Source organism: Scyliorhinus canicula, chromosome 12 (assembly GCF_902713615.1).
Source record: "Scyliorhinus canicula chromosome 12, sScyCan1.1, whole genome shotgun sequence".
NCBI classification, from domain to species: Eukaryota; Metazoa; Chordata; class Chondrichthyes; order Carcharhiniformes; family Scyliorhinidae; genus Scyliorhinus; species Scyliorhinus canicula.
Genome location: NC_052157.1, coordinates 58,432,319 through 58,448,213, shown reverse-complemented (window position 1 = coordinate 58,448,213; position 15,895 = coordinate 58,432,319). Strand labels below are relative to the sequence as shown.

Below are 15,895 nucleotides of genomic sequence, written 5' to 3'. Positions count from 1 at the left end.
GCAGTGCTAACCACTGTACCCCTTGTCGCCCCCAGAATCTAGAACAAGGGGGCACAAATTCAAAATGTCAGGTCTCCCATGTAAGACAGAGGTGAGGAGGATTTTTTATTTCAAAGGTTATTAGTCTGTGGGATTTTCTTCCTGAGAGAACAATGCTGTTTCATCACTGTGATAACTTCCTCATTTTGACTCACAGTCACGCATTAACACTTTCCAATTAAATACACAGAGGGAGCGGAACAGGAAGAGCTCATTCAGACCAGGAAGAGCGTGTCGTAAATTAATCCACAAGCGAGCAGTCAGATAGCTGCTGGGTAAGTAACATAATGATTGGAATTCTACAACCAACATTGTCCTTTGTTGATGTTGCAAATTTATAAAGACAGGTTCCAATGATTGATGCCTTTGAACGGTTTCCACTTAGTATTGATATCTGGGTCTGAGGCTCAAGTCTGTCGTACAGAACGTCTTTCTAGTTCAAGAGCCGAGGAAGAGACATGAACTTTGGGATGTCCTGATGTGGTGAAAGGTGCTAGAGAAATGCACGTTCTTCATTTTTTTTCTTCCTAAAAGTCTTATCACTCTATGCACAGTGCAACACTACTGAGTATTGACACTGTCAATTGTAGTAATTTCCCAGTACTGATCCTCGCACAGTGCAGATCTCCCTCAGTACTGAGCCTCCGACAGTCCAACACTCTCTCAGTACTGACCCTTCAACAGTGCAAATCTCCTGCAGTACTGACCCTCCGACAATGCAGATTTCCCTCGGTATGGACCCTTCGAAAGTGCAGATCATCTTCTGTACCAATCCTCCGACAGAACTGACCTCCCTCAGGAATGACCCTATAACAGAGCAGATTTCCCCCAGTGCTGACCCTCTGACAGTGCTGATCTCCCTCATAACTGACCCTCCAACAGTGCAACATTCCCTCAGTACTAACACTCCGAGTGCTGTGCAAATTACTGCAATCCTGACCATTGTCTAAATTAGGAAGTGGGAATGAGAAAGAAAAATGAAATGAAATGCAAACTTCTCAATTTGATGAACTAAATATATAAACTTTCAGAAACAGTGTTTGTTCCTCAAATTCTTTCTTCCACCGTTACATCTTACCAGAAACATTCTGATGGGGCTGAGATTGACAAAAATTCTCGGAACGAAAGTGGTTACTGCAATTTCGGAAGCTATTCAACCAATCATCTCTGTGATTGCTCCTTCCGAAAGCAATTCCAAGCCACTCCTCTCAGCCCTTCCCTCCTGCCGCATTCCTGGAATTTACACCCATTCAACCGCTACAAATGGAACAAAAAGAAATGAAACCAGGTGGTGCACCTGGCATTGACTGGGGCACCAAAAATGACAATGGCAAACCCAGCCATGTCAACCCTCCAAAGCCCTTCCTACTGTCATCTGGGGCTGGTGTCAAAATTGGGAGAGATGCCTCACAGGCTAGTCAAGCAACAGCCTGATGTAAACATACTCACGGAATCAGATTATCGATAATATCCTAGAAACCGCCATCACCATCCCTGGGTATGTCCTGTGCCACCAGCAGGAGAGACCCAGCAGAGGTGGTGGCACAATTGTATCCAGTCGGGAGAGTGTTGCCCTGTGTTATGACACCCTGGGTGAGTGGTGCACGGTCAGTTCCAACCCCACATGCCCCGGAGTCCCAACAGAAGTGAATTAACCAATAATTTGTGTATTTTCCTGAGATCTTTAACTCTTGACTGCTCCAATGAGTTACAGATTTATGAGTGAAACGTTAACAAGCTGTTTACTTAGAACAAGAGTAAAAGATGAACATATAATAGAAATAACGGAACAATGGGCTAACTATTCCCCAAACCCCATCCCACCGTGCACCCAGACACATGGTGCAGAGGTGCGGGATGGATTAAATGGGAATTGAAGGAATGGTTTTGAGTTGAATCTTCGCTGCTGATGTTGTGGTCTCTGCTAGCTCCCGTCTTCTCCTAATGCGATCCTCTGGGTCATCGAATTACACAGATTCATGTTGGTGCAATTCTATCCTTCGACCACCAGATGCAGCCCCTATCTCACTGAGATATTACTGGAGCTCCATACCTGAGATTTACAGCTTTTTCTGCTAGTCTGATCTCTGCGCAGAGACTCTGACTGTATTGTGAAGATAGTCCTCAGACTTGGCTTTTCCCAGCCATTCAGGCAGAGGATGAAACTGTTCCAGACCTGGTGAGAAAACTTGCTCGTAGTCTTTCATTCCAGTGTTCCCCTTAACAGGTCTGGCTATTGCCAGCCGTCTTTTAAATAGGAATGCCTTCCACAGATCTGGCTAGGGGCCTCTTACATCGCCTGGGAGAGAGAGCTGAGAGAGAGTGCTTTTCAACTACTTCCTGCCTGAATATTCCTCACAGGATGGTTAGCATTGCTGCCCCACGGCGCCGAGGTCCCAGGTTCGATCCCAGCTCTGGGTCACTGTCCGTGTGGAGTTTGCACATTCTCCCCATGTTTGCATGAGTTTCGCCCCCACAACCCAAAGATATGCAGGTTAGGTGGATTGGCCGCTCTAAATTACCCCTCGATTGGAAAAAACGAATTGGGTACTCTAAATTTAAAAACAAATATTCCTCACAGGACTCAGGACAAAATTGAGCTCTTCACAACTCACCTTAAGTGCTCTAAGCCACAGGACTCTGGATCAGGTGCAGGAAGGTGGGATTAGAAAGGGCACCTGGGTATCCTAGCGCTGTTGTGGACACAATGGGACGAATGGCCTCCTTCTGTGCTGTAACGTTTCTATGATTCTATGATTTGGTGGTTTCCGCTCGAGGACGAATTGTTTCATCCACTTTAGGGGTGTCTGCTGGTGTGAGGTGTGTGAACACTGAGGGATAGAAGTGCTCCTCCGATGTGGCCGATTTATGGCTTATCAGACGAGGAGTGTAACGAGCAAGAGCAGCAGTCTGGCCGGGAGGTTCTTTTAAAGTACAACAGAGGGAAAGGTGACGGAGAGATCTGGGATGTTGTTGCACCCCCATGCGATCTACTGAGCAACTAGTGGACTTCTTGAATGCAAAGTTGCAGCAGCACAGGCAGGAAACCTCAGAGGACCTGGCTAAAGTGGTGGAGCCACTGTGGGCGGCTATTGAGAGGATGGAGCAGAGGCTGGAGGTGCAGGGTTCAGTGCTCCAGAGGGTGGAGAAGTTGATGGTGGAACATGAGCACTGGCTGGCCTCATTGGAGGCAGAGGTGGTGCTAGTGAAAGAGGGGCAGAAGCGGCTGGGGGTGAAGGTGGAGGACCTGGAGAATCGCTCCAAGAGGCAGAATTTCCCGATTGTGGGGCTCCCTTAAAGGGTTGAGGGAATGCAGGCCACAAAGTATGCAGTGAATAGGTTTGAGAACTTGGTGGGGGAGGGTGTCTTTGACCAGCCCCCCCGAGTTGGATCGAGCGTACAGCATTGAGGGGAATGCCAAAGGTGGGGGAGCAGCCGAGGGCGATGGTGGTGCAATTGGATTGTTTTCTTGATAAGGAGAAGTTTCTGAGGTGGGCGAAGGAGATGAGAAAGTGCACCGAGGAAGGAAGTGTACTTGCTGATCTACCAGGGCTTGGCTACGGAGTTAGCCAAGCGGCAGGCTGGGTTGAATCAGGTCAAGGCTGCCCTGTTTAGTGATATGTACATATAGAATACACCCACTAGATGGCAGCACTAGATTCATGTATAAATATGTCAACTCAAAGGATCTTGGGTCTCTTCGAACCAGGAGTGATTAGACAGCGGTGTGTCAGAGAGATGATAGCATAGTTAGCACGTGTTGTAAAATATAATTAATACTTTATTCTGAATTACTTATTCACTAGTTGTGGTTCTGTAAGAGCGAACAAACTTAACATTATTTAATTCGTTATTCATTAAACCTATTTTGCTTTGAGTTAAAGATTGGTGGTTTCTTGAGAATCACACCATCGGATCATTCTGGAAACATAAAGCAAAAAGAAACGATAACATGGTACCAGGTTTTGGCTGGTATATAGTAAGATCAGAAAAAGAAGAAACCTCAGCAGCTATTCGACTCGAGAAGCATCAACAAACAAGACCTTCGAAGACAAATGACTTGATGGGCAAAACTCAAGCTCCTCGACACCTAAGGATAACCAGTAATTTGAATTCAAACTGGTGGCTGTTTAAACAGCAATTTCAAATTTAATTTACCTGGAACCAACTGATTTAACTAATGCAACGATGCTTGCAAAATTACACTGCTATTATCTATGGCTGGTCAAAATGCAATAGAAATTTACAACTCTTTTCATAGAATTTACAGTGTAGAAGGAGGCCATTCGGCCCACCGAGTCTGCACTGGCTCTTGGAAAGAGCATCCTACTCAAGCCCACACCTCCACCCTATCCCCATAACCCAGTAACCCCACATGACACTAAGGGCAATTTTGGACACTAAGGGCAATTTAGCATGACCAGTCCACCTAACCTGCACATCTTTGGACTGTGGGAGGAAACCGGAGCACCCGGAGGAAACCCACGCACACACGGGGAGAACATACAGACTCCGCATAGACAGTGACCCAAGCCGGGAATTGAACCTGGGACCCTGGATTGTACTAACCACTATGCTACCGTGCTGCCCTTCAATACTCTGTGGGTCAGGACAAAACGAAGTTTGATGTAAATCCGACGACCACTGTAAGATGCAGACTAATAAGACGTTTGAACGCCTAATTTTTCATAAAAAGATGACAAAACAAGGGGTAATTGTTCAACAGCTTTGGAACAGATCTAAGACTGCTGCACAATCCTGGAACTTTCCAGCACTGCATGATTCTTTAATTCGGGACCAAATAGTGTTTGGTATCAATGATGAGCACCTCAGAGAGAGAGATTACTGAGACAAAAAGATTTAACGTTAGAAATAGCAATCGAAAAATGCCTTGCTCATCAACAATGCAAGAATCAGTACCAAGAGTATTATGTCCATGAAATGGGCGCGAAAATCCACCATGAGGTTGAGTGTGTAAAAGCGGTGTCGCAGTTGAAGAAGATGCACGTTTCGGTTGGCAGCCATCTTGCGGGCGCGGACTCAAACACTGAACATGCACAGTTTGTGAAAAAAATGCGAGACTGATGAGAGGCGATCTGCGCATGCGCGAAGATGTGTTGTGCGTAATGACATCAACGTCATGACGTATTCAAGGTGTGGAACCTCCCACTTCCAAAACAAATGACCTGCCAGAGGAAAACAATGCTCACAATGTGGCAACTTAAACTATTTTGCTGCTCAGTGCAGATCATTACTCGCATTTAAATCTGCCAAACAGGCGTCTAGACAGGTTAATGTTCATAGTGCGGAATCTAAAGAAAAAGAAGAGAATTTGTCATCTGGCACAGATACCTACTCACTGGAGGAGGTAAGTGAATTTATGAGACCATGGACTGGGAGTAGTGTGAGGGCATTGAACTTTGGGGATTGTGGGTGTGTACGCCGGGCAGATTGTTGTACTTACTGTGTTTGGATGCTGAGTGGGTAAGTGGGGGTAAAGGGTGTCTTGGGGAAGTGCGAGTGAATGGTGGCTGGGAGAAAGGGGGGTAGGCGACAGTTTGATTAGGAGCCACCATGCTAGCTAGTTGGCTAGTTAACGTGCGTGAAGTGGGAGGTCAAGCTGTGGAGGGAGTGGGGGAGGGGAAGTGCTGGGTTTTCTTTTTCTTTGTTTATGGGGGGGGGGGTGGAGGGGAGTAGGGGGGCTGCCGATGTGGGTGGAGTTCATGTGGCACATTTCAATAAGGGGAGATGGCAGCAGACATCTTGGGGAGAGCCCAGGGTGAGCAAGGTGTGGACCTGTGCGAGCTGGTTAAAGAGGGGCTATGGCTGATCGGAGAGGGAGGGGTGAGCAGAGAGCCCCCCACCCGGTTGGTTATGTGAATGTTTGGGGTTTGAATGGCCTGATTAAAAGGTCTCGCATTTTTGTGCATTTAAGGGATTTGAAGGCGGACGTTCTATTTCTTCAGGAGAGGAAGTTGGGGGATCAGACGAGGCTGAGGAAGAGCTGGCTGGGGTAGGTGTTCCATTCGGGGATGAATATGAAGACGAGAGGGTGGCAGTGTTGATCAATAAGAGGGTGGTTTTTGAGGTGGGTGGTCTGACTGACCCGGGCGGTAGGTTTGTGATGGTGTGTGAAAGGTTGGAGGGGTTGCCCATGGTGCTGGTGAACGCATATGCTCCAAATTGGGACAATGTAGAATTTCTGAGGTGGGTTTTAGTGAAGATTCCTGGCCTGGACACGCACCGGCTAATAATGAGAAGGATTTTAATACGGTTCCGGATCTTGGGTTGGACCAGTTGCGGCCTAGGTTCCTGAAGGTTTCCACCATGGCAAAGGAGCTGTTGGGGTTTATGAAATGCACCGGCGGGGGGGGGGGGGGGGGGGGGGGGGGGGCCTTCAGACTCATAGGGGGTTTGAGAGGTCGAGGGTGAAGATGCTTTCGTATTTTTCACATGTGCACCGGGTATACTCCTGGATTGATTTCTTTGTCTTAGATCTGGTGTGATGGTGGGGCTGGTTGGATCAAAGTATTCGGTGATTGGGGTGTCAGACCATGCACTGCATTGGCAAAGGGGGATGCCTAGCTGCTGCAGTGGATGATGGATGTGGGGCTATTGACTGATAAGGGAGTTTGCGAAAGGGTGAGGGTGGCCATCCGGAATTATTGGAGCAAAATAAGATGGGGGAGGTTTCTGCCTCTACGCTGTGGGAGGCACTGAAGGTGGTGGTAAGTGGAGAATTTATCTCAATTCGGGCGCAGAAGGAGAGCGTGGAGCAGGCTGAGAGGTTGAGATTGGTGAAGGTCATTCTGGGGTGAACCGGAGTTACTGAGCAATGCCTGAGGAGGCGCTGCTAAAGGAGAGGCAGAGATTTCAGATGGAGTCTGGGTTGGTGTCCATGGGAAAGGTGGTGGGACAATTGAATAGAGTCTGGGGTGGGGGGGGGGGGGGGGTCGGGGGGGGGGGGGGGGGTGGGGGTGGGGGGGTGGGGGTGGTTTATGAGTACGGGGGGAAAGCCACCAGATGTTTGCGTACCAGATGAGGATGCAGGCGATGGTGAGGGAGATTGGGAGGATGAGAGACAATAGGGACACGGTGGTATCAGGGCCGGAGGTGGGTGGGGGGGTGGGGGGGTTGTTGAGACTTCCTACTGGAAATTGTACAGCTCGGAGCCTCCGGTGGGGATGAAAGGATGAGACGGCTTTTGGATGGGATGGAGTTTCCAAAGGTGGAGGAGGCGAAGGTGCAGGGGCTGGGGGGTCCCAATCGTGTTGAGGGAGGTGATGGACTGTTTGGGGTCGATGCAGGCAGAGATGGCCCTGGGTCCAGATGGGTTTCCAGTTGAGTTCTATAAGACATTTGGGTCAGAGCTGGGGCCCCTACTAGTCAGGATGTATAATGAGTTGATGGAGAGAGGAGAACTCCGTCCCCCCCCCCCCCCCCCCCCCCCCCCACTCCCGTCCAGCCCCCCCACCCCCCTGCAGTCTCAGACTTCAATATCACTTATTTTAATGAAAGACAAGGACTCAGTGCAATGTGGATTGTACCGCCCAATCTCGCTGTTGAATGTAGATGCGAAGGTGCTAGCGATGCGGATAGGGGATTCTGTTCCGGAAGTGATAGGTGAAGACCAGACGGGATTTGTGAAGTGGCAGTAGCTGCCACCAAGTGTACAAAGGTTACTTAATGTAATTATGATGCCCCCGGTGGGTAGAGAAGTTGAAGTGGTCGTGGCAATAGACGCGGAGAAAGCTTTCGATTGGGTGGAGTGCCATACTGGGGCGGTTCGGGTTTGGCCGGGGATTTGTGGGCTGGGTTCAGCTGCTGTATAAGGCATTTAAGGCAAGTGTTCAGACTAACAAGGTCAACTCGGGATATTTTGAATTGCACCAGGGGACAAGGTAGGGCTTCCCCCTCTCCCCACTGATCTTTGCCCTGTCGATTGAGCAGTTGGCAATGACGCTTAGGGGCTCGAAGGGGTGGGGGGGTGAGTGAGAGGGGGGAGGTCGGGTATCAAGTTTCTTTGTATGAGAATGATCTCCTGCCTGTTGTACATTTCAGACCCGGTTGGGAGCTTCAACAGGATCATAGGGATTTTGGGGGAGTTCGGCCACTTTTCGGGGTATGGGCTTAACATTGGTAAAAGTTCCCATTGAATGCTTGGGGACACGAGAGGAGGTTGGTAAAACTGCCACTCCAATTGGTAGGGACGAGTTTTCGTTACCTTGGGATACACGTGGTGCAGAGTTGGGCCCACTTCACAGGCTGAACATGGAGCGGCTGGTGGCGGGAATGAAGGCGGACTTTAAGAGGTGGGATGTGCTGCGTTTGCCGTTGGCAGGCCGACTCAAGAAGGCAAAGCTGATAGTACTGCCAAAATTTTTGTTTGTGTTCCAGAACCTCCTGACAAGTCCTTTTTTAGGAACATTAATGGGGTGATTTTGAGGTTTGTGTGGGTGGGGAAGCCTCCGTCGGTTAGGAGGGTGTTCCTGGAGAGGGAGCTGTGTGTGTGGGGGTGGGGGGAGGGGGGTGGGGGTGGGGAGTAGAGTTGAGAAACTTGCAAAACTAAAATTGAGTAGCAAACATCGCAACGGTTAAGAAATGGACGGTACAGGAGTGGTCAGTTTGGGGGCAGATGGAGGAGGCCTCATGTAAGGGGACCAGTTTGAGGGCACTGTTGTTGGTGCCCTTTCTGTTCTTGCCGGTTAGGTACTCCACGAACCTGGTGGTGGTATCAACACTGAGGGTGTGGAGCCAGTGTCGGCAGCATTTTGGAATGGAAGGTATGTCCCTGCGGGCGCCGATTTGCGATAATCGGGTTTGCAGCAGCGAGGGTGGATGCGAGGTTCCGGGAGTGGCGGCAGGTGTGGATAGAATATTTTGGGGGTTTGTTTGTCGGAGAGACGTTTGCAGACCTGGAGGAGCTGGAGAAGGAGTACGAGTTGCCAAGAGGGATTGGGTTCAGGTTTCTGCAAGTTAGGGACTTCATGAGGAAAGGAGGTGCCTTTGTTTCCAATGCTGCCACTCCCAGTGCTGCAGGATAAACCCCAGTCCGAGGATGAGATAGGGGAGAGCAAGGTCTCAGGTATATAGGGTATTGAAGATAGAGAGTGCTCCCTTGGAGCAGGTTAGGAGAAAGTGGGAGGAGGAGCTTGGTGGGGCTCTGGGGCTGGAATATGGAGTGCAGCCTTGCGGAGGATTAATGTGTCCTCGCCATGTGCCTCATCCAGTTTAAAGTGGCAAAGGGCCCACATGACGGCGTCCAGGATGAGTTAGTTCCTTTTGGGGGTGGTAGATAGGTGTGCGCGGGGAGGGTGGCGAATACCTGTCCATATGTTTTGAGCAATGTTCGAGGTTGAGGGGGTTTGGATGGGATTTGCGGATGTAATGTCAAAGATTTTGGGGGTAGAGGTAGCTCCTAGTCTGGAGGTGGCGATATTTGGAGCGTCGGACAATGCGGGAGTACAGGTGGGCAGAGGGACCGACATGTTGGCCTTTGCCCCCCTGATATCCCCGAGACGGATTCTGTTGCGTGGCGGGACTTAGAGTTGCCGAGGGCAGGGAAATGGGTCAGCGATTTGGCAGAGCTTTTGTATTTGGTGAGGATTAAGTTCATCATTCTAGGTGCAGTGGAGGGCTTCACCTCAAGGTGGAAGCTGTTCATCGACTTCTTGAAGGGGTATGAAGTCGTTAACGGAGAAGGGGTTTTGTTTTTTCTGTTTGGGCTGGGGGTTTGTGTGAAAAACTAGAAAAGGTGCCAGGGTGGCAGCTGGGAGAGTGGGGAGTATTTGTTGGGGGGAGGGGGGGTGTAACCAGGTGGGGTGTTGTTTCCCATTGCCACAGTTGGCTTTTGTGATTCTTTGTTATGTATATATTTGAAAATGTCTTCAATAAAAGTTTTTTAAAAAGAAGCTCAACACAATCCAGGACAAAGCAGCCCCGCTTGTTTGCCACCCCATTCACAAACATTCACTCTCTCCATCACTGACGAACAGTGGCAGCCGTGTGCATCATCTACAAGATGCACTGCAGTAACTCACCAAGGTTCCTGAGGCAGCACCTTCCAAACCCAGGACCATTGCCGCCTATTAGGACAAGAGCAGCAGATACCTGGGAACCACACCAGCTGGAGATTCCCCTTCAAGTCACTCAGCGTCATGATTTGGAAATATACCAGTCACTCCTTCACTGTCACTGGGTCAAAATCATGGAACTGCCTCTCAAACAGCACGGTGGATGCACCTACACTGGGACTGAAGCAGTACAAGAAAGCAGCCGCAAACAATTTCTCAAGGGCAACTCGGGGTGGGTAATTAATGCTGGTCCAGTGATACCTACATCCTGTAAATATTTTTCAAAACCAACTCCATGAAGAGATATTTCCACACTCTCTCCTTAATGTTAAAACTCCACTGAAGTTACTCATTACTGACCCTCCGTCAGTGCAGCAGCCCCTAAGTATTGGCCCTCCGTCATTGCAGCACTCCCTCAGCACTGACCCGCTGACAATGCAGCACTCCCTCAGTACTGACCCTCTGACAGTGCAGCACTCCCTCAGTACTGACCCTCCGACAGTGCAGCCCTCCCTCAGTACTGACCCTCTGACAGTGCAGCCCTCCCTCAGTACTGACCCTCTGATAGTGCAGCATTCCCTCAGTACTGACCCTCTGACAGTGCAGCTCTCCCTCAGTACTGACCCTCTGACAGTGCAGCCCTCCCTCAGTACTGACCCTCTGATAGTGCAGCATTCCCTCAGTACTGACCCTCTGACAGTGCAGCTCTCCCTCAGTACTGACCCTCTGATAGTGCAGCATTCCCTCAGTACTGACCCTCTGACAGTGCAGCACTCCCTCAGTACTGACCCTCTGACAGTGCAGCACTCCCTCAGTACTGACCCTCTGACAGCGCAGCACTCCCTCAGTACTGACCCTCTGACAGTGCAGCACTCCCTCAGTACTGACCCTCCGACAGTGCAGCGCTCCCTCAGTACTGACTCTCTGACAGTGCAGCACTCCCTCAGTACTGACTCTCTGACAGTGCAGCACTCCCTCAGCACTGATCCTCTGACAGTGCAGCGCTCCCTCAGTACTGACCCTCTGACAGTGCAGCACTCCCTCAGTACTGACCCTCTGATAGTGCAGCAATCCCTCAGCACTGACCCGCTGACAATGCAGCACTCCCTCAGTACTGACCCTCTGACAGTGCAGCACTCCCTCAGTACTGACCCTCTGACAGTACAGCACTCCCTCAGTACTGACCCTCTGACAGTGCAGCACTCCCTCAGTACTGACCCTCTGACAGTGCAGCCCTCCCTCAGTACTGACTCTCTGACAGTGCAGTGCTGCCTCAGTACTGACCCTCTGACGGTGCAGCACTCCCTCAGTACTGACCCTCCAATTGTGCAGCTTTCCCTCAGTACTGACCCTCTGACAGTGCAGTGCTCCCTCAGCACTGACCCTCGACAGTGCAGCAGTCCCTCAGTGCTGACCCTCTGACAGTGCAGCACTCCCTCAGTGCTGACTCTCTGACAGTGCAGTGCTGCCTCAGTGCTGACCCTATGACAGTGCAGCACTCCCTCAGTAATGACCCTCTGACAGTGCACTGCTGCCTCAGTGCTGACCCTCTGACAGTGCAGCACTCCCTCAGTACTGACCCTCCAATTGTGCAGCACTCCCTCAGTACTGACCCTCTGACAGTGCAGCAGTTCCTCAGTACTGACTCTCTGACAGTGCAGTGCTCCCTCAGCGCTGACCCTCTGACAGTGCAGCGCTCCCTCAGTACTCACCCTCTGACAGTGCAGCACTCCCTCTGTACTGACCCTCTGACAGTGCAGTGCTCCCTCAGTGCTGACCCTCTGACAGTGCAGCACTCCCTCAGTACTGACCCTCTGACAGTGCAGCCCTCCCTCAGTACTGACTCTCTGACAGTGCAGTGCTGCCTCAGTACTGACCCTCTGACGGTGCAGCACTCCCTCAGTACTGACCCTCCAATTGTGCAGCTTTCCCTCAGTACTGACCCTCTGACAGTGCAGTGCTCCCTCAGCACTGACCCTCGACAGTGCAGCAGTCCCTCAGTGCTGACCCTCTGACAGTGCAGCACTCCCTCAGTGCTGACTCTCTGACAGTGCAGTGCTGCCTCAGTGCTGACCCTATGACAGTGCAGCACTCCCTCAGTAATGACCCTCTGACAGTGCACTGCTGCCTCAGTGCTGACCCTCTGACAGTGCAGCACTCCCTCAGTACTGACCCTCCAATTGTGCAGCACTCCCTCAGTACTGACCCTCTGACAGTGCAGCAGTTCCTCAGTACTGACTCTCTGACAGTGCAGTGCTCCCTCAGCGCTGACCCTCTGACAGTGCAGCGCTCCCTCAGTACTCACCCTCTGACAGTGCAGCACTCCCTCTGTACTGACCCTCTGACAGTGCAGTGCTCCCTCAGTGCTGACCCTCTGACAGTGCAGCAGTCCCTCAGTGCTGACCCTCTGACAGTGCAGCACTCCCTCAGTGCTGACTCTCTGACAGTGCAGTGCTGCCTCAGTGCTGACCCTATGACAGTGCAGCACTCCCTCAGTAATGACCCTCTGACAGTGCACTGCTGCCTCAGTGCTGACCCTCTGACAGTGCAGCACTCCCTCAGTACTGACCCTCCAATTGTGCAGCACTCCCTCAGTACTGACCCTCTGACAGTGCAGCAGTTCCTCAGTACTGACTCTCTGACAGTGCAGTGCTCCCTCAGCGCTGACCCTCTGACAGTGCAGCGCTCCCTCAGTACTCACCCTCTGACAGTGCAGCACTCCCTCTGTACTGACCCTCTGACAGTGCAGTGCTCCCTCAGTGCTGACCCTCTGACAGTGCAGCACTCCCTCAGTACTGACCCTCTGACAGTGCAGTGCTCCCTCAGTGCTGACCCTCTGACAGTGCAGTGCTCCCTCAGTGCTGACCCTCTGACAGTGCAGCACTCTCTCAGTACTGACCCACCAACAGTCTTGTTCACCTCACTATTGGACCTCTGACAGTGCAGTGCTGTCTCCGTTACGTTTCCAGGGTGTGTTGAGCAGGCAAATGGGAGTCGAGGCTCTGGATTGGGAACTCGATATCCGGACTTACTGCTTCTGAGTTGAGTGAGATAATTCTTTCCTAAAGCATTGTAACTCTCTGCAGAGCACCTATCATCCCACACTGAATCAAATTAGTCTGTGAAGTCATTGTCTAAAAGCATCTCTGATCTCTCGAGAGCTGTCGGACAAGAGGTGAGGTCTCATTAACTCCTTTCTCTTCCAGAACTTGAGAGTGAGAAGCTGATGAAATATCTGGGAGTGGACAATGATCGGGAAATCTTACTTTTTTCTGACACTTCTCCAAGGTAATATCATCAGCTCGGACAGATTTATGGTTAATCATCTTTGTAAAAGATCATTCTTATTGAGCTCTGATTGGGAACCAATACAGCAGTGACCCAGTGGACAAACACACAGCAAGTCCCATTGACCCATCACTCCTGTGCTATCTGATGTACACTGATTCCCTGTGTGACAGCGAAGAGTTCGGACATCTCCAAGTGTTGTTGGTACTGGAGGATGTTACAGAGATGGGAAGGTTTGCAGGGGTTATGGAAGAATCCTAAAGTCAAAGTGTTTCTGTTAGTAGGTCAGTGATTGACAGGGGTAATGGGTTGAGTAGAGAATCTGAGATGTAAACTGGGGGGGTGAACTCTATCCTGATGTCAGGACTCCGATAGCAAATGGACTGAAATTGGTGTCTTTTTCTGATTATAGTCAGAATTCCCCATGAGAACAACACAGCAGCTCTGAGAAGAGACGGGCTGCTTAGCGTCACACTTCCTGTCCATTCTCACCCTGCTAGAAACTTCAATAAGTGTGAAAGATAACTGAAAAAGAGAAGGAAGACAGAGCAGTCAGTGTGTAAAGGTGTCAAATATTTCGAGTTCTCATGATTATCTCTGATCTGCTGCAAAGTTTACATTTCACAGAATCTCTGAATTTTGCAGCTCAGGAGGAAACCATTGACTCACTGCTCGAAAGGTGCTGGAAGCAGTTTCAACAGAATCTTTCAAAAGGCCAATGCGATCAATAACTGAAGGGGAAAATTGGCAGGATTATGGGGGAAAGACAGGGGGTAGGGGGTCTAATTGGATAGATCTTTCAAAGAGCTAGCAGAGACATGATGGCCGAATGGCCTCTGTCTGATGATTTAAGACCCACATCAAAAGCTCTGCAGATTCCTGCTGAAGTCATGGATGTTTCAGAAGGACAGGAAACAAGGGGCTTCTGGGATCTTGTTCATGTTTATTTACCATTACAGAAATGTGTCGAGCCAATGAATCTATGAGTCTCCAAAGGGCTGAGGAAATCTGCTGCTATGCCCAGATCTTGTAATGGAGACCTTGTCTGGAGGTTTCTTTCATTGCACTCAGTAATCTGTGGGATTGTCATTATCGGAGGTTGTTCCTGGTTTAATTTGGTATCTTGTCCTCGATGCGTTAGGACTGTACGCTGGCTGAGGAGCTGGAATGGATCTGGTTCCTCCTCACTTACGGCTCATTGCCTTTGTGCGTGATAATCTCATAGGGCCCTGGTTCTGAACAAATCTTTGTCACCTCAGCTGGTTATCACTAACCTTCTGTGGGATCCTGGACGTTAACTTGTTGCCCCAGTTGTAAACGTGGCAGTTCTGTAGCTCCATTGTTATCATGCACGTTGGCTACCTTCTCTTGCAGTTTTATAAGTTATACTCTAGTTTCTGAGACAGTAGAATGAGTAAGAGGATGTAAATTGGTGCGCACTATCAAAAATGTGCTCTGCCAACATAAGGGTCTTTCCTGCTGATTCCCTCATTTCCCCACTCTTTTTGTGCCATTATCATTTTGATATATGGATGCTTAATGGCCATGTTTTTTTTAAGTGAAACAGCAGAGAGATTTATGAGTTCTAAAAGTTGCAACACAGCATATAGTGCTAGTTTTCGAGTAACAGAACTCAGACTTAGTGGCACCCGAGATGGGGTGTGACTTGCTTCGATTGGTTGGCTGGTGGCCAGTGAATTGCCGAAATGGTAGTATTCTACCCGGTAACAGGTGGTGATTGGATCCTGCCTGAGCGGGATGAATTCCAGAGACCAAAGAAAAGCAGAGTTGGCCCTGGACGTTCAAGGAAGCAGTGAATGCCTGCTCTCTCCCTCCTCTTTCTCTCTCTCTCTCTCTCCCTCTCTCCATCCCTCCCCTTCTTCTCTCTCTCTCTCTCTCTCTCCCTCTCTCCATCCCTCCCCCTCTTCTCTCCCTCTCTCGCTCTCTCTCTCCCTTCCTCCCTCCCTTCCTCTCTCTATCTTGCTCCAGAAATTCTCTGAGCTGCTTTATTTCTGAACCTACAGATAATCTGAATGAATGACTCCACAGTGAACACCTCAAACTGAAAGACTAAATTTAAGAAAGATGTGCTATAAGGCAACCATCTGAAAAAATACTTTTATCCCTTTCATTATTATTTTTACACCCCTCTTCTCCGCCCTGTGTCTGTCTGCCGTGTGTGTGTGAGTGCGCATGTTGAGGGTGGGGGCAAGTTAAATTGGCGGATTAGGGATTAGGAATTCGAAAATAGTTAACCAGTTGTATTTTCTGAATATTTCATTATAGTTCTTATTATAAATAAAAAGTAATTGTGTTTAAATTTACAAACCTGGTGACTGTAATTATTGGGCAGCCAAGGGCCAAAGATTGCGGGTATTTTTCGAAGAATTATTGGTTAATTCAATAGTGTTGAGTCTCCAGGTCAAGGGGGCATGGAATTTACTGTGCACTGCTCAGGATGTCGTAACACCAGCGATGTAATAGTTGCGCTTAAA

The 15,895-nt window shown here is 49.7% G+C and overlaps 1 protein-coding gene across 1 annotated transcript in view; it reads left to right on the top strand.

Annotated features, from left to right (window-relative positions):
* Positions 1–229: 229 nt before the first annotated feature.
* The window catches only part of LOC119974743 (sialic acid-binding Ig-like lectin 13), a 39,800-nt gene continuing 24,134 nt past the window's right edge, over positions 230–15,895 (top strand). Inside the window, exons 1-2 of the mRNA XM_038813930.1 lie at positions 230–314; positions 13,319–13,400. Coding sequence (XP_038669858.1) covers positions 13,361–13,400 — 40 coding nt within the window. The 5' untranslated portion in view covers positions 230–314; positions 13,319–13,360. The remainder of the gene's footprint in view (positions 315–13,318; positions 13,401–15,895) is intronic.